Below are 23,035 nucleotides of genomic sequence, written 5' to 3'. Positions count from 1 at the left end.
AAAAAAAAAAAAAAAAAAAAAAAAAAAAAAAAAAAAAAAAAAATTCTATTGATTTATAATTTAAATTTTTTTCTTTTTTTTTTTTCAAATTTTAGGTAGATAGTTCTAATTTCTTTCCCCCCCACACACACACCAAAAGTAAAATTCTGGCTCCGCTCCTGCCATGAAGCTTTATAAGGAAAACTACAGTGTGGGAAAATTTGATTACTGTAGAAAGAATTAATCACTGAAAAAGGTGAGCCATGATACTAAAACTGAAATCCAATTAAAGAGCCAAAAGAAAGAGGAAGCGTGCACTCTCTAGCTCCTTGGTTTATTTTTATGTTGGTTTAATTTTGATGCCAGTAATAAACAAAGAAGTTGCAAGGAAAGACGAAGACATTTACCTCCTGGTGTATAGGGCTACACTGAGAGGTGACTGGAACGAAGTCAGAGCATTCTTGGAACGAGATAGAGATGTAGTCAGAGCAGGCATCACTAGATCGAAGAGTACAATACTCATGGCAGCAGTTGGTTGTATGCGGAGAAAGCATTTTGTGAGTAATCTACTGCGGTTCATGTCACCAGAGGATGTGACTGTAGCTGATGATAATGGTAAGACGAGTCTTCATTTTGCAGCAAAATCTGGCAACATTGAGGGAGCCAAGTTGTTAGTGTTGGGATTTATATGCCTTGGCATAGCAAATTTCCATCTGGATTATAGTGACATATGTTCCTGACATATCTGAAATATTTATGATTTATATAATTGGTGAATTCAATGTATTATGTTTTGATTCACTATGAAATTGATAGTGTCCCTGTGATTACAAGAAATATATATATATATATATATATATATATATATATATATATATATGTAAGTGATGGCAATCAATGCATAATATATAAATAGTAATTATAAATTGTTCATAGTCGGTAATTATGGATGGACTCATAATTAATTAAGACTTGAACTGGATCCGTGTTAGGTTGAGATATATTGCGAGAGCCGTCGTATGCAATTGCTCCCTATCATCGTCATGGCATTTGACTCTTAAGTATGAGAAAATTATAGACTCTTTTATTAATTAATAATTACTTTGATTTGTTCGGCGGATTCTTCGGGATCCTTAGACCGACACTTTGGGTAGTTATGTGATTAATAGTTAGAGGGTTATATTTTCAATATTTGCATCATTGCTACTTGTATTTATTTTGTATTGATTATGGTTGATCACAAAGTAAATTCGAAGGCCTTCGTGTGGTTTTAGACAAAATGATTTATTATATATTTATTTATTAAATAATTATTTTTGTCAAACAAATGTTTTATTGTGATCGAGCCAGAAATAATCAATGGTACCAAAATAAATATATTAATTAAGTAATCGGATTGATAGCTTTATTTATCTGATAACTAATTATGCATAGAGGGGTCAAAGTGCAATATTGACTTACAGGTTATTTATTATTTAATTGGAGTTCAATTAATTTCTTTTAGTGGAGTAGAAATTAATTTATGAATTAATTAAATTGGATCCATGGACCGGGCCAATTATTAATTCATTGTAACCAATAAAATAATAGGCCCAATAGATTCTCACTCATAGCCCAACTTGATATTGGAATCATATTAGATTTGAGACATGTAAATTAAAGACTGAGAAGGATTCGTTGTTTCCTTTTCTTTACCTTTATGTTGCCTATAAATATACATGGTCTATGTATATTTGGATGGTGATTTTTAGAAGAAGAAAAAAAGGAATAAATTTTCTCTCTCTAAAAAAATTAAGGTTAATGTTTTCATCTAATGGAGGCTCCCACAAGCCTATTTTTCCAAGGTCATTCATGGAGGCTTATGAGTGACTCCTAAAGGTATAACAATTACCAAGAAAATAGAGATCCAAGGAGAAGGTATCTTGCTAAGGGATCTACAATAAGTGAGAACATTCACTTTAGAGGAAAGATTTAAAGGTTTACTCAGACCTTTGATGTAAGTATTCAATCCATTAATTGAATGATACATCATATTTTTATTTTTGTATAAAACTTGTCTCTATGTGATGAATCAAGATCTATGAATCAAAATCCCTCGAAAAGTTTTTAAAACTTGCACGTTTCCCAACAGTGGTATCAGAGCATGGTTTGATTCATTACTAGAGATCATGATTTTATGAAAACCATCATTCATGGATCCAAATTTATATATGCATATGTTTATATTATTATATGATCATGATGTATGTATAATTGTGAAGGAATGATGATGTATGTTTGGGCCATGGATGAAGCTTATAGGTTAATTGAATGTAATTTTATCTTTGGATGAATGTAATTAAGGCTTTGATTTAGCCGTTTGAAAGTTCAATGATATAATTTAATTTTTTCCATTATATTTCAAGTTGTAAATATTTTTAAAGCCATGCAATATTCATCAAAGGATGCTATGAAGTTTCAAGAAGGTCCAAAAGGGTTAAATTATGCTTCAGTAATTTTTTGAAATTTTTCCGAATTTTTTGGAATTTTTCTGGAATATTTTGAGGCTTAATTTAATTTTCTGGGAATTTTTCTGATTTTTCTGGAATTTTTCGGCGTTTTTCCGATGGCCGAAGCATCGCCAGCGGCAAGAAGAGGCGTCAGAGGAGGCTGGAATCAGATGTGGTGCATAGAGGGTAAGCCTGGCGCGTGAGGAACACGCGCCAGGAGGTGGCATTTGCATCACATGCTGGCACGTGAGGAACACGCGCCAGGAGGTGGCATTTGCATCACATGCTGGCGCGTGCCTTGCACGCGCCAACTAAAGTTGTGTTACCTCCACGCGTGTGCAGGTGCATGGAGGCTCGTCCAACGCGCCCCTGGTGCGTGGGGGCGCGTCCCACGCGCCCCAAGCGCGTGCCAGCGCGTGGGGGCGCGTGCCTTCACCTGGTGCATGCCCCAGGCGCGTGTAAGCGCATGTGGGGCCCTCCGGGCGCGTTCCAAGTGCTGTTTTGCCTCCGCAAGCGCGTACCAGCTCTATACAGGTGTTTACAAGTCGGTGGTGGACCCTCGCACAATACTTAGAGCAATTAAATGTTAAAAGCTGATTCCATTGGCCATTTTATTTGCTTTATTTGTCATTTATTTAATTATGCGATGTATGAAATGTATGGAATAGATAATTGTTAATTAGTTATTATTCATGCATTGGATCCATGATATTTAATTAAATGACTTGATTTATATTTATTAAATTATGAAAATTAAGTGGATCTGATTACTAATTAATTTGAGGACACTTATTGGGAAACGCAAAATTATTTTTTGTAAATTATTTTTAAAGTGTGCTTCAAATTAAATATTAGTGAATCGTTTAAAGTCCAAATATTTTCTAAATTTAATTGGATTAAAATCAAAACGTTTTGCATGCATTATATCATGTAAATGAATAAAATGAAAACCCTAATTATGAACGATTAAAAATTGAGTGGGAGCGGGGATTTTTATATATTGCCCCATGGACTTCGTTATTAACACCATTGTAATTAGATTTTCAAAAATAAGGCACCATGCATGATTTGAAGAGTCTTAATATTACAAGAATGGTTATCTCATGAAAATAATAATATTAAATGCTTATTGTAATTAGATCTTTAAAAATAAGGCCCTATGCATGATTTAAAGAGTCTAGATTATAATGACAAGATATTTAATGTTTTATTTTTCATTAGAGCATTAATAACGTTATACACTCAATCTAAAATCAATAGTGTTAGCTCCCCAACGTAGTAGTCTATACTAGGTGATTTTAGAAAGGCTAAACATAATCGGGAATCATTTCATATAAATAGACAAGACATTGTCTTAAGAAATATGGAGATGATGGGATTTGCCCGCCAATAACAATAATGAACTTCGCCAACTGAATAAGTTATTAGTGTATTGGTTATCCGATTTTTCATGCAGTGGTTAAGGGACCCACATATTATTTTAATGGAAGTGCTCGCCTAATAGTAAATGAATCTCAATAGTAATAATGAACTCCTCCAACAGGATAAGTTATTGATATATTGATTGGTTGATTTATTATGCTACAGAGTTGAGGGACCCGCATTAATTAAAAGGAATTGTTCACCAATAATGATAATGATCTCTTGTTCGATTGAGATTTATTATATTATATGGTTAACAAGCTCATTTTAATTTTAAATATGCATGACAGTATTAATAATTCACCTTGTATATTGTATGAATGCATTTATATTCAGATTAATTATGTCTAATCCATTTATCTGCTTGCTTACATATTCTATGATATTGGACCTCATTTATAATGACTGGAAAAAGAACTTAGATATTTTATTCACAACGTAAGGTTACAAAATGTATATAATACTCCTATACCTAATTCCTTTACTTTAAGATACTTAATGAGATATTTTAGTGAGATTAGATAGGGCGTATGCCTACGTACTATGTTAGACTTGAACACCATCAAGATAGCCTAAGGAACTCCAATATGAAATCGAATTTTGAAAATGATTGTTTATTATTTAAAAATTAGCTGGAGATCAATAGGGCTGACTTGGGTGGTAAGTTTCAAGTTGACATGATTATTACCTTGTTACCAAACTCGTTCGACTCTTTTAGAATGAACTAAATAAGGAATCAGTTTGAGTTCATACTCGCTGATATTCTTATAGAATTGGTAACAGATGAAGGGATAATCAAAAGCATAGGCGTTCCTATTAATCTAACCTAGTCTATACCATCTTCTTTTAGGCCCAAGTGGAAGGGCAAAGTAAAGAAGAAGGATGATAATAGGACTAGGCTAGCACAAAACATGGGTATTTAAAAAGGTTAAAGGGAATAAGGCAGTGTATATTGAGGGCGAAGAAAATTGTTTCTTTTGTCGCTAACTAAAACACTAAAGGACGAATTGTCTAAGCAATGACGTGGCATAGGAAAATATATATTTAATCATTGAGCCATGTTATGTGGTTGCGTCTATTAATTCCTGATGGATAGATTCTTGAGCCACTAAACATGTTTGCAATTCATTGTAAGGATTTCAGGAATCCAGAAGCCTCGATGATATGGAATATATTTGTACTTGACCGGATGACAAAGTTGTAGCTAAGTCAGTGGGAGTATTACATCTGAAATTAGAGTATATGAGGATATTAATATTAGAGAACTATCTTTATGCACAGAAGTTAAACGCTATCTAATTCTTGTTTCACTTGTGGTTTATAAAAACTGTGTTGTTATTTAGTAAAACAGGTTTTATAAAATTGAATAGATATGCTTTTGGTGCATTGAAAGATGGTTAATATACTATAATCACAAACTCTTAAGATTTGTAGGATGTAGAAACTAATGTTGCATCTTCTAGATTGAATGTTAAGAGAAAAATTGTTATTCCTGACTCATTGTATTTTTAGCGTCTATTTTTGGGTTGTAATCAGTCAAAATGAGATTCAAAGATTGGTCAAAGAAGGTTAATTACCTAGTGAGGCAGAGGAGCCTAAACCAAACTTGTGAACCCTGTTTTGAAGGATAGATAACTCTTGGGGCTTAATCAGCCAGATGAAATAGACATAAAGGACAATTGGAGTCGGTACACATTGACACGTGTGGTCTTATGAACATCCAAGCAAGATTACTCACGTTTTGGATAAGTTTATCTGATGCAACACAAGTCTTAAACTCTTGGTATATTCTGAGAAGGTTAAAACTGATGTGAAGCACATATTAGGTAAACTTATCAAGACACTTCGATTTGATCGAGGATATGAGTATTTCTTCGAATAGTGCAAAGACTATATGGTCAATGAGGGTGTTGTGTACCAGTTTTCCGCAATTGACGCTAAATGCATTTAGGTGTCAAATAGGAATAACAGAATTCTACTTAACATGGTTGGATCTATGATCAGTTATGCCACATTATCTCTTTCATTTAAGAGTTTAGCATTAATGATATCGATGCGTATTATGAACTGCATTCCATCTTAGTCTATCTTAAGGATACCGTTGAGCTGTGTTTTTGACTAAATCTTAGTTTGAATCACATGCGCATATGAGGTAGTCTTGCACATGTGCGCTTGATATGGACAAGTAAGTTGGAAACAGATCATACGCATGATAGATTTGATAGCTACTCTAAAATGTCACTAGGACTGATTATTTTATGATCTCAATGATAAAAATTGATTGTTTACACTCACTGTTTATCTATAGGAGAATCATATTATGAATCACATACCTAGTAGCATAATGTTAGAGAATTTGGTATGAGTACCAGATGTACCATATGTGAACACACTTATTATAGAGATTGAGAATAATATATGAATTCCCTATTGATGCGTTAGCATCATCTACTACACAGATTCTTGCATCGGTACATTGATGTAGTGGGAGGATTATCATCTAATCTGACAGAATCATGTTTTTAGGTGAGACCATTATGGACATCCCTGTTAAACATAAGTTGGACCCAGTAAGCTACACGGAAGCGTGAACCGATATGGATACAGATCGTTTTGGCGAATTACTATGAAATCAGAGTTGGAATCTATGTATTCTAATAAATTTTGAGATCTTGTAGAACTTTCTTGATAAGTGCTTAAATGTTGCACATTTCAGCACCTAAGCTAGGGTATTTCAGTCTTTGCATCTATCTTAAGTTTATGTTTTAGTCCTAATTTATGTTTATGTGTATTTCAGGGCAATAAAGTTAAAATGAGCTAAGAACGGTCCAATTAAGCCTTTTTGGAGTTAAGCAAATATTTTCAGAAAATGGCACAAAACGGTCAATCTCGGGCCTTTGATGATGTTCCCAAAGATGGAGAAGCAAACCAAATAGCCCGGGGCAAAAATTGAGCTGAATAAGGCTTAAAGGAATTTTCCAACTGTGGGGGATCGATCCCCCAGGGTGGGAGATCAATCCCCCAGGACTTGGCAACATTGCATATTTTTATTTTAATGTTTGGGCTTATTTTGTAACCTAGTGGGCTTTAATAGGTTTATTACTTAAGTCCAGTGAGGCCCATTGTTTTTAGGGTTAGTATTTATTAGTTTAGTGATTTATTATTTGAAGAATTAAGTTTTGATTATTTTTTAATCTGTATCGTGATATTGTTCTCTCTGGAAGAAAACGAAAGGAAGAAAAAAAGCGAGGGTTTCAAGAATATTTTTTGACAGAGGCTTTGTCTACAGTTGAAGGAAGAAGAAGAAGGGCCAAAAGATGGAGATAGAACTTGTTGACACCATGATCATCTCCTCCATGAGCTAGTTCTTCACTTAGGGCTTGGATGAGCCCTAAGTTCATGTAACCTAAACCTTTGTTTTTCTTTTAATGGGGAATTATTAAGTTGTAATTAAATCTTTGGCCTTGTGATTTATTTATATATACATGCTTGATTTGACAAATTAGGGCTTGTATTGATTAATTCTTCCATTGAAATCTCCAAGTTGATTGTATGTCTATATATGATTAATTAGGGATTTTATTCTTCATTAGATGTTTGAAAATTAATTCTTCCATTAATTCTATATGAAAATTGCATGTCTATGTGTGATTGATTTAGAATTATACTCTACACTAAATACTTCTTTTAGTTGTGTTTAGTGATGGCCATAGCATGAGACTTAGTTGATACAATTGTAAATTAATTTGATGGATAAAGGCTTAATCTTGATGGGTTGTTCTACAAATTAGCTTATTGTCATTAGGTAATTGTAGTAAAGTAGGCAATTTGTGCTTGATTATGTTAATCCATACTTTTAATTACAATTAGTATTATCCTCTTAATTGATGTGTGCTTTTATCGAATACATTTGTGAATGTGTATGGTGGGTTATAACGTAGTCTTGAATGGGTTCTACACTTTAGTTTAATTGTCATTAGGTAAACAATTCATTCTTGATGTTGATAATCTATGCTTACAATTGTGATTTGTGATGATAATGTGACCATATCTATAATTACACTAATAAATTCCCCATTAATTGAAAGCATATGGTTAATTGCATGGGCTTAGTGGTGAATCCTAACCCTAAGACTCTCTTCCTATCTCTTTAATTCTTAGTTTAATGTCATTTCTATTTTCATGCTTTTAATTGAATTTTAGTTTAATCACTCCACCAAAATATTTTTCTCTCACACTCTTTCTCTCTCTTTCTCTTCTCTCTTTTACAATCTAATTAGCATTAAAATCAAGTTTAGTCCCAACACGTGTTCAATCCCTTGGGTTCGATCCCTTCTCACTTCATACTACATAGTATAAGTGTCTAGCGGTTTACAAATGTAAACTATGATGCCCGCTTGATACCATTTCCAAAACCAAAGTGTTGTGCATTATTTTGTGCACACGCTCGGGTCGCATCATTTCTAGTAGGGTAATACCTATGGAAGGCAAGTTAATCTACAAAAAGATACCAGAAGATTTCTTAGTGCATAAATCATGAGTGTACAAGGGAATGCCATTATTTTTCTGATTCTATATATATTGATGACATCCTACTCATTTATAATGACGTGGAAGTTTTGTCATCAATAAAAAGGTAGTTGTTCAATTACTTTTATATGAAGGATTCTCAAGATGTAAGCTATATTCCTAGGATCAAGCTTTTGCAAGATCAGGTTAAAAGGAAAATAGGCTTATCTTAATAATCCTACATTGATAAAGTTTTGACCAGGTTTGGTATGCATAACTCAAAGAATGAGTTCTTGCTTAATTGATATGGATTGTTCTCTCTATTAAGTAGTTTTCCAAGACTAGCAGAGGAGATTGAGCAAATGAGACTGAAATTATATGCTTTGGCATATGAGAGTCTCATATATGCCATGGTTTATACCAAATAGGACATCCGCTACATTGTAGGGATAGTCAGATGATATCAGTCCAATCCTGAACTTGATAACTGGTCTGTTGTGAAAAATATCATTAAGTATCTAAGGAGGACCAAGGATATCATACTCAGTTATGGATGTGATTATATGGTCCTAGTCAGGTATGCTAGTTCTGATTTTCAATCAGAAGTAGATACTATGAGGTTCATGTCTTAGTGTATGTTCATTTAATGGAAGGGAAATCAGTTGGTAGATTGTTAAGCAGATTTCAATTGCTAACTCAAACCTGCAGGTGGAATACATTGCAGCCTTAAAGGCGGCAAATGAAGCCTATTGGTTTGATCTCACTGATTTAGAAGTTGTGGAGTATATTAGCCTGCCTATTGAGCTATGTTGCAACAATAGTGCAGAAGTAGTCCAAACCAATGACCCAAGGTTCAATAAAGGAACAAGATACACTGAGAGGAAGTATCATGTTCTACATGATATTGTCTGGCAAGAAAATGTACTTGTAGCCAGAACATTGCATTGGATTACAACTTTGTTGATCCATTATCAAAGGTGTCATTGATCAATAATTTTGATCATCATCTGAATAACATTGGTGTTAGGTGCAATTTGGATTGGCTATAAGGGCAAGTGGGAGCTGTTGGGATTTATATGCCCTGGCATAGCAAATTCCCATCTGGATTATAGTGACATATGTTCCTGACATATCTGAAATATTTATGATTTATATAATTGGTGAATTCAATGTATTATGTTTTGATTCACTATGAAATTGATAGTGTTCCTGTGATTACAAGAAATATTTATATATATATATGTAAGTGATGGCAATCAATGCATAATATATAAATAGTAATTATAAATTGTTCATATTCGATAATTATGGATGGACTCATAATTAATTAAGACTTGAACTGGATCCGCGTTAGGTTGAGATATATTGCGAGAGCCGTCGTATGCAATTGCTCCCTATCATCGTCATGGCATTTGACTCTTAAGTATGAGAAAATTATAGACTCTTTTATTAATTAATAATTACTTTGATTTGTTCGGCGGATTCTTCGGGATCCTTAGACCGACACTTTGGGTAATTATGTGATTAATAGTTAAAGGGTTATATTTTCAATATTTGCATCATTGCTACTTGTATTTATTTTGTATTGATTATGGTTGATCACAAAGTAAATTCGAAGGCCTTCGTGTGGTTTTAGACAAAATAATTTATTATATATTTATTTATTAAATAATTATTTTTGTCAAACAAATGTTTTATTGTGATCGAGCTAGAAATAATCAATGGTACCAAAATAAATATATTAATTAAGTAATCGGATTGATAGCTTTATTTATCTGATAACTAATTATGCATAGAGGGGTCAAAGTGCAATATTGGCTTACAGGTTATTTATTATTTAATTGGAGTTCAATTAATTTCTTTTAGTGGAGTAGAAATTAATTTATGAATTAATTGAATTGGGTTCATGGACCGGGCCAATTATTAATTCATTGTAGCCAATAAAATAATAGGCCTAGTGGATTCTCACTCATAACCCAACTTGATATTGGAATTATATTAGATTTGAGACATGTAAATTAGAGACTGAGAAGGATTCGTTGTTTCATTTTCTTTACCTTTATGTTGCCTATAAATATACATGGTCTATGTATATTTGGATGGTGATTTTTAGAAGAAGAAAAAAAGGAATAAATTTTCTCTCTCTAAAAAAATTAGGGTTAATGTTTTCATCTAATGGAGGCTCCCACAAGCCTATTTTTCCAAGGTCATTCATGGAGGCTTATGAGTGACTCCTAAAGGTATAACAATTACCCAGAAAATAGAGATCTAAGGAGAAGGTATCTTGCTAAGGGATTTACAATAAGTGAGAACATTCACTTTAGAGGAAAGATTTAAAGGTTTACTCAGACCTTTGATGTAAGTATTCAATCCATTAATTGAATGATACATCATATTTTTATTTTTGTATAAAACTTGTCTCTATGTGATGAATCAAGATTTATGAATCAAAATCCCTCGAAAAGTTTTTAAAACTTGCACGTTTCCCAACAGTTAGTGGCCAAGAACCCAAGTCTGCCCACTGTTTCAGACAATGACGGGAATCTACCACTCTACCAAGCTGCTTCTAGTGGCCATGAGAATATGTTTCATTACTTAATGGACCTCATTAGCGAAGACGTGAAGGAACAACTAATTAATCGTGATTCTGGTACTAGGATTGTCACATCTTTTATGTTACATGGTTTTTATGGTAAGTAGTATTTAATTTATCATATATGATTTGATAATTTACAGCCACGTACCTTTTCTATAATTTGGTAGTAATTTTACTTCAAAACATTGTTAACCTTTTCTTTCTTGTCTCTGCGACAGACATTGCTCTATCATTGGTTAAACGCTATCCTGCATTGGCAAGGGGGAGCCGGTGCCTTTCTCTATTTGAATTGATTGCTGTGGAAAATGCTGCATTCCGAAGTGGAATGAAATTTAACTTCTGGCAAAGATTAATCTACTTTTGTTAGTCAATTCTATCATCTCTCTCTTTCTTCTTCATCTATCAATCTTGTTTGCTATTTAATTTATTTTTTTTCAGTAGTGGTTCTTATAGGTTTTTTTTTTTTTCTTTTTCTTTCCATTTGCAAGAAATAAACGTACACACTCACTTTTGACAATTCATGAAGGTAGAGGAAATACCAATAGACCTGAGACTTTTGATTGGTTCTTATAGGATCTTAGGTTTAAAAAACTAAAAGAAAATAAATGTGCAAGTGAGGTGTGTTTTTCTTGTGATCTTAGTTGACATCCAATTACCTTCTTATATATTAGGTCAGACCAAGAGAACTACTGACTCCACCTTATGTGATTAGAAATCAAAAAGACCCTGAAACACACTCAACCTTATGTGATTGAACTATGCCTTTTAAAAAATCAGTCTTATATAAAGTACTTTAGTCATGTGTACAGGTATATTTAACTGCTGCTTGTTATCTCATCTAGATGTTCCTGTGCCGTTGGAAGAGTCTGCCTACCACCGTAGTGGAAGCAACATTGAGAATCCGACCAATTTCTACAGTTATGGTTAGTTTAAGTTTGTTTCTATCTGTGGTTTTTTTTTTTCCTTAATTAATTGATTTATTATCTTATACTTTTTTTTCCCGGTTAATGGCAAAACTCGAAATGTTAACTCCACCTAGATGTCTTGCTAGCATTAATACAAGTATATGATGTGGAGTCCGTAGGTCTATTTATGTGAGTGGGGCTGATATCTTTATTATGTCATTAATGTCGATGATGACATATTCAATTATAGAATTAACTCTCTATTATTACCCGTAATACAATTTTGCAGTGTTATTAGCTAACCAATTTAGAGTGAGACCTTCGTGGTGAGGGTTCAACTTCTCATAAAGCTAAAGCTAAATGAGTGTGTGAGTTTCTTATCAAGAGAAAAAATAGATAAAAACAAAAAGTAAATTCAAGGTTAGCTAAATATTGTAAACTCTAATAATTTGTGTTAAACATTAATCATAAATAATCATGAATTCCTAGATCTTATAACTCAATTAATTTTACATTCTATAAAGTATAAATATATATAGTTAGATATATATATCTATGATAACAAACCTTTTTTTTTTTTTTGAAAGGTGAAATGAAATTTATAGATAAAAAAAGCACAATGCAACAGGCCCATAAAGATAATGGGCTAAGATAGGAACCAATACATCATAGATCAACTAGGCCCATAAGCGAAGTTGCCGAAACAAAAACCTAGAGGGTGGACCAAGCCCAAAGGGCAACTGTTAGTAGTTGAAGATCAAAGAGAACTTCACAATCCGGTGAGCATGGACAGAGCCTCGAGTTTCCATAAGCTAGGTGTCTGGTGGTTTCGCCGGTGGTCTCACAACAGACAGAGGGAGGTCCCAGTCATCACCAATTCTTCTGCCGAGAGGGGAATGATAATAATAATAATATAATAACAAACTTTGTTAAGATCAAGTCCAATGTCGAGATCCTTTAACAACGAATTAAATTGCAACTCTGATCAATGGGGGCAAAGCGTGAAAACTGATTTATCTCTCTTGGCCTTTTACACATATAAAAATTTCATTCGGATATTGTACTTTTATAAAGGCGAAGAGATAACCAGTTTTCCTTATTAGTAACCTTAATTTCACTTTCCATCAAAATAAGGAATAAGAAAGAAAAACACTTTTCCAATAAGTAATTATCATAAAGGTAATTTATAAGTTGCTCAGAAGTAAATAATATTAATTAATATCTATTTACTTAGTCACTAAATAATATGTTAGATGTCCAAATTATATAAGCATAGTTAAATAAATAATCTTACAAATATAACTTACCTAAAGCAAAATTTGTATAGGCTTTCACTGACACAATTTATCATTATCTCTATGATCATCGCCATAAACAACTTATTTCGCCCCAAAGAATTGCCATTTTGATAAAATATAATCATCTTATTGCTTGCCTTTCAATATGTGTGTGTGTATATATATATAAATATTTTATTATCAGGTAATTACCCTAGTTTGAAGGTAGGTGGTTGTACCATTGAACTAATGGCCTGTTAATATATAAACATATCTGCTAGCTGTACTGCTCTGTTGCCAAACACATACACCCTGTATTTTAAGCACTCCGGTCGTACCAACATACCTTATTGTTACAGGTTAGACGCTTGCCTTCTTACCTAAAAAGCTCAACCTGTTAGGTCGTATTACATTCCCACCCTTACATGTAGGGGTGGCAAAATTAGGCACGACCCACCAACACGATTCAAACATGGTACGAGATAAGTTGGTTTAGGTTGACCTTAAACGAGTTTAGGTCGTAAAATGATTGACACGATTAACCGATTAATTAAATATGTCATATTAAGGTTGTGGGGTTGAACCCGCGTAACCTGCTTATACTCGTTTAACCATACACAAATGTGTCATTTCAACACAAACCCTCATAAAAAATACATTAGCCCCATAGTTTTCATTATTAATTATGTTCTATAATGACTATCTAAATTTATATCTTTTAATTTACTATCTTGTGAATTATAAACTATTTAATAATTTGGTTGGATTGAGACTTATATTTTTTTGATTGAAAATTATAAATAATCTATTTAATAACGTTACGTAAGCCAAATAAAAGTCTTTGAAAAATTATCCTCAAATGGTCACTAAAGAGCAATTTTGTATCAAGATTGGTGACTATTAATCTTTTTACTTTAAATCAATTTTCTTTAATTTTGGTCTTTGGAACCTAATTATCCCAAATAATAACCATTTTGCTGGTGTAGAAAAAAAGTTTTAAAATGGGCTATGAAGAACCCTTCTGGCTTGAGCGTTACAGCCTGCTTTGGGTGGGCTTGATCTAGAATAATAGGCCCACAGTGGGGTTGAGCCAAGTTTTTTGTTTTTTGGAGTAACCAATTTCACGCAGGTTGGATATTAAACTTAAAAATATGATACGAGGTAGAGTGTCCAAGGCGAAACCTGATGTAAGAGGACATCTCGTATCGGATCCGGATAAAAAGTGAAATGTATATATAAGGGAGAGTATGTAACACTATCTAAGTTATGGGTTAGAGGACAAACACTCGACCCATAACAAAAGGTATCAGAGCCGGACCAATTCTTGATCCAGTATTGAGCCAAGCGTCCATTTGGATGTACTCACCCGAAAGTTGTCGGGTTCAAATAAAGTGATCCAAGGTTGCGATTTAAGAATCTTTTATTTTATTTGTACTCTTGTTGAACTCCTTTTCGTTGTTATTAGGTATGAAGCAAAAGTTGCTCCGCTTGATTTGGAAAGTCATGATGTTAGGTAAGGAACCGGTAAATTAGTAATAGCTACAAATTATTTGCACTATACAGTACATACTGCATTCTTATAAATTTCTTTGACTTCAAACAGTATCGGGGATCAAGTACATCCACGACATAAAAAGGAAGAATGAACAGGCACTACGGCTTTTCAAACATTTTTGCATGGAACTTGCAAAAGTAGATTCCTCAGAAATTGAAATTACAACAACAATTAACAAGTCATTAATAATGGCGGCTAGTTATGGAATTACTCAAATTGTTAAAGAAATCATTTCAGTATTTCCTGAAGCGATATTTCATAAGAACGAAGAGGGACAAAACTTGATTCATATTGCAATTGTTAATCGGAATATAGGCCTATTCAAATTCATTTACAAGTTCTCCGATGAACTTGGTGTTGCCCGTACGCTTTTGTTGATGAGTGATTCAGCAGGCAACACTAGTCTGGATATGGTGGCATGCTTGAAAAGTGAACAAAAACTCGTGCTCAAAGATTGTGCACCCGGTGCAGCTCTACAAATGCAACATGAATTGCAGTGATTTACGGTAATATTTTTTACTCCTTTAAAAATAGGTCTTTTGATAGTAACTTTCTTCGCGTCATTTACCAAAAATAAAAGTAAACTTTCTTTACATGTCAGTCTATTTTCATGATAGATGTGGTGTATATTTTTTTTATGTGTTCTGTTTATTTTAATTTTATTTTTACCTTGGTAAGGATATATTCACACACCCACTTGTTGGAAACTTAAAACCTTTGACCTTTTATTATGAAAGGCCAAAAAATACCATTAGATTACAAATTTTAGTTACGTGTTTCATTTATTTAGATGAAGTGGATTTATAGCACAACACCTTTATCAATTATGGATAAAATTGACTATATAAATTCTCTTTTTTCATTCTTTCTTATTATTTGTCACATCTTCTCTTAGATTTAACTGTCTTAAAATTATTTTTTATTACTACATTCTATGAAGTTTTGGTCCAACCCTTGTGCCTATTGTATAGTTCCATCATTTTTAAAATCGCTTTTAGTTGATGGAGCATGAATTTAATTGAGTTTAACCTGATATCCAATCGAAAATAGGATATTGGTTCATTTTAGAAAAACAGTTGTAAATAAAAATGGACTTCTTTTATTAACTACACCGAATTGATTTTATATGAATATGGAAAGAATATTCACAATTTTCAAAATTACTCGAAAAGGGTATTTGATTTTTTAATTATTTTTGGTAAGGTAAACAACACAGGCACCTTGAACCCTTAGCCTCCTATTTGGGGAGGAGAGGTAATACCCAAAATTGGATGTAAGAATACTTTTTGGTGCAAGAATACTTTCTAGTACTCCGTATAAAACTGTTTTTTCGAAGCATAGTTGTGGTATATTTATACGAAAAAAAAAAAAAAACCCTTAGATAGATGGTTGATTGATTTTTTTTCTTTCATTGACAAGAAACATAATTCACGCAATTTTTTCGACCACAATCGGGCTCGAACCCCTCCCCTCCTCTTGGTACAAAATTTTGTTTAGTTAATTATTTTTTGATAAGTCAATTAAAAAAAGTTTGTTTTTAAAAATTTGTCCTTTATGAGTTGCAAAAATAAGATTATGAGTTCTTGATAATGATAATTAAAAATCTGAATGAAGCAAGTCTTAAGCACTGAATCAAGTCAGTCCTAAACTTATTTTCAGAAAATTGAACAATCAAGCATTGGCCAGCTGAATTTGACTCATAGTATGGTCAAATATACAATGACTATCAAAGTCCCGTACTGTACCCTTTTATCTGCTCCCTAGATGAGTGAATAATAGAGAAATTTAGTTTCAGTTTTGCCAAAAAGAAGAATAATTTTTTTTTTTTTTTTTCAAAATATAGAAGAATTCTGAAGTTCCTTTACACAATCCCATATTTTGAACTCTCAATTTGATGAAATTTGCTTTCTATAACCAACCAATTTAATGCAGGGAATAGAAAAAATTTATTTCTATTATGGCAACAAGTGGAAGAAAGCAAATTCAGCTGCAATGATATTTTCAGAGACGCACAAGGAATTGATGATAGAAGGAGAGAAATGGTTAAAAGATAATGCTAATTCATGCACAATTGTAACAGCCCTAGTTATCACCATAGTATTTGCGGCTGTCATTACGGTACCGGGTGGATTTGATAACAACAATGGCTTTCTGATTCTCTCCAAGGATAAAGCATTTACAATCTTTATTATATCAGATGTGCTTGCTTTTCTTTCATCTACATCCTTTCTCTTAATGTTCTTGTCAATCATCACTTCCCGTTTTTCAGTAATTGATTTTCTCCACGCCTTGCCCACAAAATTTATTATTGGCCTCGTAAGCCTAGTCATCTCTATAATATTTATGATGGTAGCCTTTGGAGCGGCATTCTATCTTGTTTTTAGAGAGAAGACGACATGGATTTTTGCTTCTATAAGTGCTCTTTCTGTTGTACCCGTCTCGTTGTTTGCATACGCGCAATTTCCTCTGCTTGTGGAGATGATCGGATCGACCTATGGTGTGGGCATTTTGGACGGACTTAATTTGATTGTTTATACTTCTTCTAGATGAAGTAGATAGAGCAGATAGTTTATCTCTATCGATCTCGTCTGTTAATATGTATGTTATGACCATTGTTGCTAAGGTAAGAACTTAAGATTATTTGATTTGACACTTTTTATATATCCTGTCATTCTTAGCATAAACTCTAGTGTAGAGTTTCTGAAAAATGGTTCGGAACTAGAAGGAAAAAGGAATTGACATGTAAATTATTAATATATTGTTCACTTTCATTTTTCCTCCTCTAATTTCAAAGGTGATTCAGCTAAAGTATACAAAATGATCCAACAATTTATTTTGAGTATATATATATATATATAAATAATGAAAATCAAATGACTTGTGATAATATATTTTTGATCTAACTTTAATGACACTTTCTCACATTTGATCAAATATCGCATTGAAATACTTTTTAAATTGTAATATCACTCACATTATACATGTTTGTTATGTTTTTCACTGACCGTCATTTTTCAAAGTTGTCCTATCACTTTTGAATGTAAAATAACATTATTACCCCTAGACTTTGTTAAAACCCCTTTTAACCCTAATATTTTTTTATTTAAAAAATCAAAATACACACTGCAAACTTTTATTTTCTTCTCATTCATGTTGTCATCTGTTAAGTAGAATTCATGTGAAAACAAAGAAAAAAGAGTCATCTTCTAGTGAAATCTGAAATTCCATAAATTGGTATGTACTTCTTATTGTACGAGTTTCTTCCTTCGTTAAGTCAGGGGGGCATGCCATTTCTTTTCTTTCCTTATTTAGGGTTTAGGGTTTAGCTCTTATACCTCATGTCACCCTGGCCTTTTCTTGTATATGAATCGAATTCTTGTTACTGTTATTCCACCGATTCTCTATTTGGCTTCAATGTAATTTTTTTACTAAAAATTTGCTCTGTCTGATCAAATATGCCAGGAAAAAAATTACATTGAAGCCAATTTAAATTTTGGGTATGTTGTAGATTTTTTCTATTTTAAGAAAAATGTTTCCTTAATGTCTTATGTTATTTGTTTTCTTTTTAGTGATCGATACAAAAGCTTTTAGAAATTAATTTAAAGATTAAGCAATTTAATTAATTCAAACCAAGCAAACTTAGTTTTTTGTTGGATTGTACTATAATGATTTTTTAACTTCTGCACTTGCAAAATGCATTATATTTGTATTAGCAAAAAGTTTGATCAATTATAATGCGTGAAAGCTCTTGATTCTTGAACTTCAATAAAATATTTCGTTAGCTTTATTATGGCCTAACGACCAAACGATTCAGACACATTGCAAAATAATACATCTAAATCACTGCAAAATTCAAACCGTGTTGAAGATTTTCTTTTTTTTTTTTTGATAAATGAATTTTATTAAAGAGCAAAATGAAGGCACAACGGAAGAATTGTCTAATACAATAACACTATTTTTGTATCACAGCGTTACCGAATACTTTCTCCTTTGGCCTTGCATACTGTTCGCGCGGTTTTTATTCCCTACGCCGGTCGATGGACTCTTCGCGGGCGTGCCAGAGTATTTGTACAAAATACCCAAAATATGTAATTGAACACCAGCCTATCCCTTTTTCCGATGACTGACTCTCAGGCGATTGTGTCGGAGAGAGACTAGTAAGAACTCCCAGCAAGGTTCTTTTATGCCTTGTTTGTAGCAAGGACTTTTTAGAGTGTCTAAAGAAATGCAACGGCTGATGAATGTTTGAATGGATGGAATGGCCGAGTGAAAATAGGCGGCAAGAACTTAATCGATCGCCGGCCGAACGTGATGGCGAGAACTTAATCAATCGCCATCAACCAAACACAATGGCAAGAATTTAATCGATCGCCACTGAAACGTGATAGCAAGAATTTAATCAATTGCCATCAGCCAAGTAATGACAAGAATTTAATCAATTGTCACTACGATTCAATGGCAAGAATTTAATCAATTGCCATTGAATTGAAAGCCTAACTAAAATTGCGTAATTAAAATTGGCATAATTGAAATTGAAAGAAAGTAAATGGCTGAATTGAAATAGTTGACAATGATCTAATCAATTGCCATTAAATTGAAATAAAGAAATTGATAGGGAAAAAATGACGTAGAGTCAATTGAAAACTTTTTTAGTTGAAATGCATGTTTTGTGGTGGTGCTGGACGAATTGGAAATGGAATACAATACTTCTATTTATAGAAGTTCTATCTCAACTAATTTTCCTAATTAATTGCTAGAAAATCTCTTTGCTCCTTGATTTTCTTCACTTTATTACTCAAACTAAACCACGTTCCAGTAGTCTTTTGCGTCTCTTCTCTTCTTGCTTCAATAGAAACTCCTTGTTGAAAACTCTCCTTGATTTAGTCAAATGCAAGTTGTCGAATTGTTGCTGAAAAGTTGCTAAAGAAGTTGCTGGAAAGTTGCAAATTTTTAGCAACTTCTTTCCTTATACTTGGTCACCGTTTCTTCCCTTAAATTGCCCAAAAGCCATTTATCGCTTTTATATTCATGACGCGGCTGCCTTTTGTATTTTTTCCTTGTTCCATCCAACTAGAATTCCTATAAAATAGGAATTCAGTTGTCTGATTTCCTTAAAACTTTAGTCTTTCCTTTCCTGTTGATAACCCAACTTGAATAAAGTCAAATGTTTGTTGCTATATTTTAGCAACTGCCTTGTTAATGAAGTGGCTGAGTAACTTTCTCCAATACTTGCTCCTGATATTTCTTAACTGGCTGATTCCCTTGACGCCATGTTAAAAATACTTATTAGCTTTTCATTGGTCCACGTCATCGCTAAGATGGCTGCCAAGTTTTGGTGCCAACAAATGCCCCCCAAATTTCAAATGTCTTATCGGCCACTCAGGCCGATTAGATTTTTGGAATTTTTATAACATGAAAGAAACTGGCAGCTAGCGAGCTTCTAGACTTTATTTCTTCCGAACCACCTCTATGTTGGTCTTTATTTTGCGTCGGCCAGAGCTGGCCGATCCTGGTTCTTCTATTATTCCCACAAAGCTGGCTGATACCTCTCAAAACATTGGCCATTTATAAATACATGATAGACCTCACCATTGAAGTTTCCCAACTCTACTAGTAAGGCATGATCGTGATCGGCCGGGATCAAGCAGTTATGTAATGTCATTTGGGCCGATCTAACTGGCTTTTGCTTTGAAAGAACAAAATTCTGCCAGTATGGAGCTTTTCTGATGGCTGATCCTCTTGAATTTTTATACTCCCATGGAGCTTCTGAAAGTACGCCATCCCATGTTTTTGAATAGTCATTTTCTTTGATGACTTCAGCTATATCAGCCAAAAATACCAAGAATAGTATTTCTTTTGTGGCCGATTTTTTATCTGCCGGGGTAAGCTTTTAGAATGCCAGCGGCTATGGCCTGTCTCGTCCTTGATTTTTTTATTTGGCACCTCAACAGCTGGCCGATGAAACATTATCTTCAGCCAAAATACCTTTCTGACTAACCTTTTAGAGTTAATATCAGCTAGACTTCTTTTCATTATGGCCGATATTGGTCGCCCCATTTTATTTTCTTCATGTAGCACTGCATCGGCCATGCAAAATTTTGCATTAATTGGCCGATTCATTTTCTTCCGCGAATTTCTTCTCCACTTAACCCTTTTTAGTTTCCATCCCCGTTTTCTTTTCTTGAAATTCGGTTGAGAACGACAGGCTAAAAGAATTCTCTTAGCCAATGATGATTTTGGCTGAGGATTAGATACCACTCTCGGCCAAGTATTCTGGTAATCTAGCCGATTTAATTCTGAAATTCCTTTACCTTTCCATTCAGGGCAACAATCGTGTTGTATGAGAGCCTTGACATTCGGAATGGCTGATGGTGTACTCTCGGTAACCTTAGGCTGATTCCCTTCATCAACCTTCCTTTTGGGAGCCTGGCCGATCACATTACTACCTGGTATGAAAATATCATTGTCGACCTCCATGACTTCATCATCTGCTCCCTTTTTGGTAGATATGGTAGATGTTTGAGTGTCGGATGTGGCTGATTTTGGCTTTTTATACATTAGTCGACCTATTCGCTTAAGGCCATTACCATATTCTTGCTTAATAGGATCAGCCAACTGAACCTTATCGACCGTCGTTGGCTGATTAAGATAATCAATGATCGGTCGATCTTGATTTACCACCAGCGGCTGATTATAATTCGGCCAACCTTCTGGCTGATTATAATTCAGCCAGCCTTCTGGCTTATCTTTGGTCATTTTTTCAATGATCTCTATTAAAATTTTGTTTGAAGATTCGGCCTGGCCATTTGTTTGAGCATAGTATGGCGTAGAGGCTGACATATGAATATTCATGTTGTGGCCGAATTATAGTACATCAGTTGCCCTAAATACTGTTGTATTGTCTGAAACAAGTGTTTCTGGAATCCCAAATCTGTGGATGATGTTTTATTCCATGAAATTAATCACTGTTTGCTGATCAACCGCTTTGCAAGCCTTGGCCTCAACCCATTTAGTAAAATAATCTATGGCAACAATCACCCAGTGATGGCCTTCGCTTGATTGGTGGATTAATTTTACCAATAAGGTCAAGGCCCCAACCTCTGAATGGCCAAAGTTTGATTATTGGCTGTAATTCTTTTGCTGGTACATTTTGAATCGGCCCGTGTCTTTGACAAGTTTGACAACCTTTTGAGTAATCTATACAATCTTTCCTCATCCTCGGCCAATAATATCCATACCTGCGAATCAGCCATCTCATTTTAATCCCAGCTTGGTGAGCCCCACAGCTGCCCTCATGTACCTCGGCCATAACCTGAAGTGATTCCTCCTTGCTTATACATTGTAGTAAGAGCCCATCTTCTAACCCTTTTCTGTATAGATCCCCATCTAGAAGCACAAAGTTGATCGCTTTTCTTTTAATACTTCTATCAACCTTGATGTTTGGATTTCGAAGAAACATTATAAATGGTATCCTCCAGTCATCGTCGGCCAAATCTTCTACATCAATTGTCCAAGTATCAAACAACATAGTATTTCTCAATTCGGCCGATGGCAAAGATCTTCGTGCTATCTTTATCAACTGATCTTCTATTTCGGCTGGTACTCTTATTCCAGAGGCTGCTTGGGCCATGCTGTTGGCCTCCTTATTCTGCCCTCTCGGCCAGAACTTAAGTTGAACATTATCAAATTGATTAATTAATGAAGTGGCCAGAGAATGAAACGGCCTTAATTGCCAACTTAGGCACTTAAAATCTTCAGAAATTTGGCTAAGGACAAAGTTTGAATCTCCCAAAATCTTTACATCTCTAACAGCCATTTCAATTAAAATCTCCAGGCCGATTATAAGCGCTTCATATTCGGCCTGATTATTTAAACATTTAAGATCTAAAAAGAAAGAGAATGAAGCCTTTCTGCCAACTGGCGAAATAATAACAATACCTGTTCCTGCTCCATCAGCCGTGCTTGATCCATCAAACATCAAGATCCAAGGAGTTAAGAATATAGCCGATGACTCCAATTCATCATAAACCCATGGATCAATATCAGTTGAAGGATGATCGGCCAAAAAATCAGCCAGAACCCTTCCTTTTACTGATTTTTGTGGGACGTAGATAAAATTGAATTCCATCAAAGCCAAAGCCCACTTACCTATTCGGCCAGTGATCAATGGCCTTGATAGCATATACTTGATCACGTTAGTCTGACAAAGAATGTAAACATCAACAGGCCGCATGTATACTCTCAACTTCATGGCCGAATAGTACAAAGATAAACAAAGCTTCTCAATTGAGGAATATCTGCAT

At 34.0% G+C, this 23,035-nt stretch overlaps 2 protein-coding genes across 2 annotated transcripts; both read left to right on the top strand.

The window, feature by feature from the left end:
• Positions 1-338: 338 nt before the first annotated feature.
• LOC132314176 (uncharacterized) lies at positions 339-15,232 on the top strand. Its single transcript, XM_059813071.1, has 5 exons — positions 339-653; positions 10,893-11,091; positions 11,214-11,357; positions 11,838-11,918; positions 14,781-15,232. The coding sequence occupies exons 1-5, from the start codon at positions 339-341 to the stop codon at positions 15,230-15,232; spliced, it is 1,191 nt and encodes a 396-aa protein (XP_059669054.1).
• Positions 15,233-16,724: 1,492 nt separating this feature from the next.
• LOC132314175 (ankyrin repeat-containing protein ITN1-like) lies at positions 16,725-17,282 on the top strand. The gene has a single exon (XM_059813070.1). It carries the CDS (start codon positions 16,725-16,727, stop codon positions 17,280-17,282), a length of 558 nt encoding a protein of 185 aa, XP_059669053.1.
• The last annotated feature ends 5,753 nt before the right edge of the window (positions 17,283-23,035 follow it).

Source organism: Cornus florida, unplaced genomic scaffold (assembly GCF_030987335.1).
Source record: "Cornus florida cultivar Cherokee Brave unplaced genomic scaffold, ASM3098733v1 CherokeeBrave_3.0.0_Hap2_Chr06, whole genome shotgun sequence".
Taxonomy (NCBI): Eukaryota; Viridiplantae; Streptophyta; class Magnoliopsida; order Cornales; family Cornaceae; genus Cornus; species Cornus florida.
Note: the sequence above shows the minus strand (reverse complement) of the source record. Positions and strands in the feature narration are given on the sequence as shown.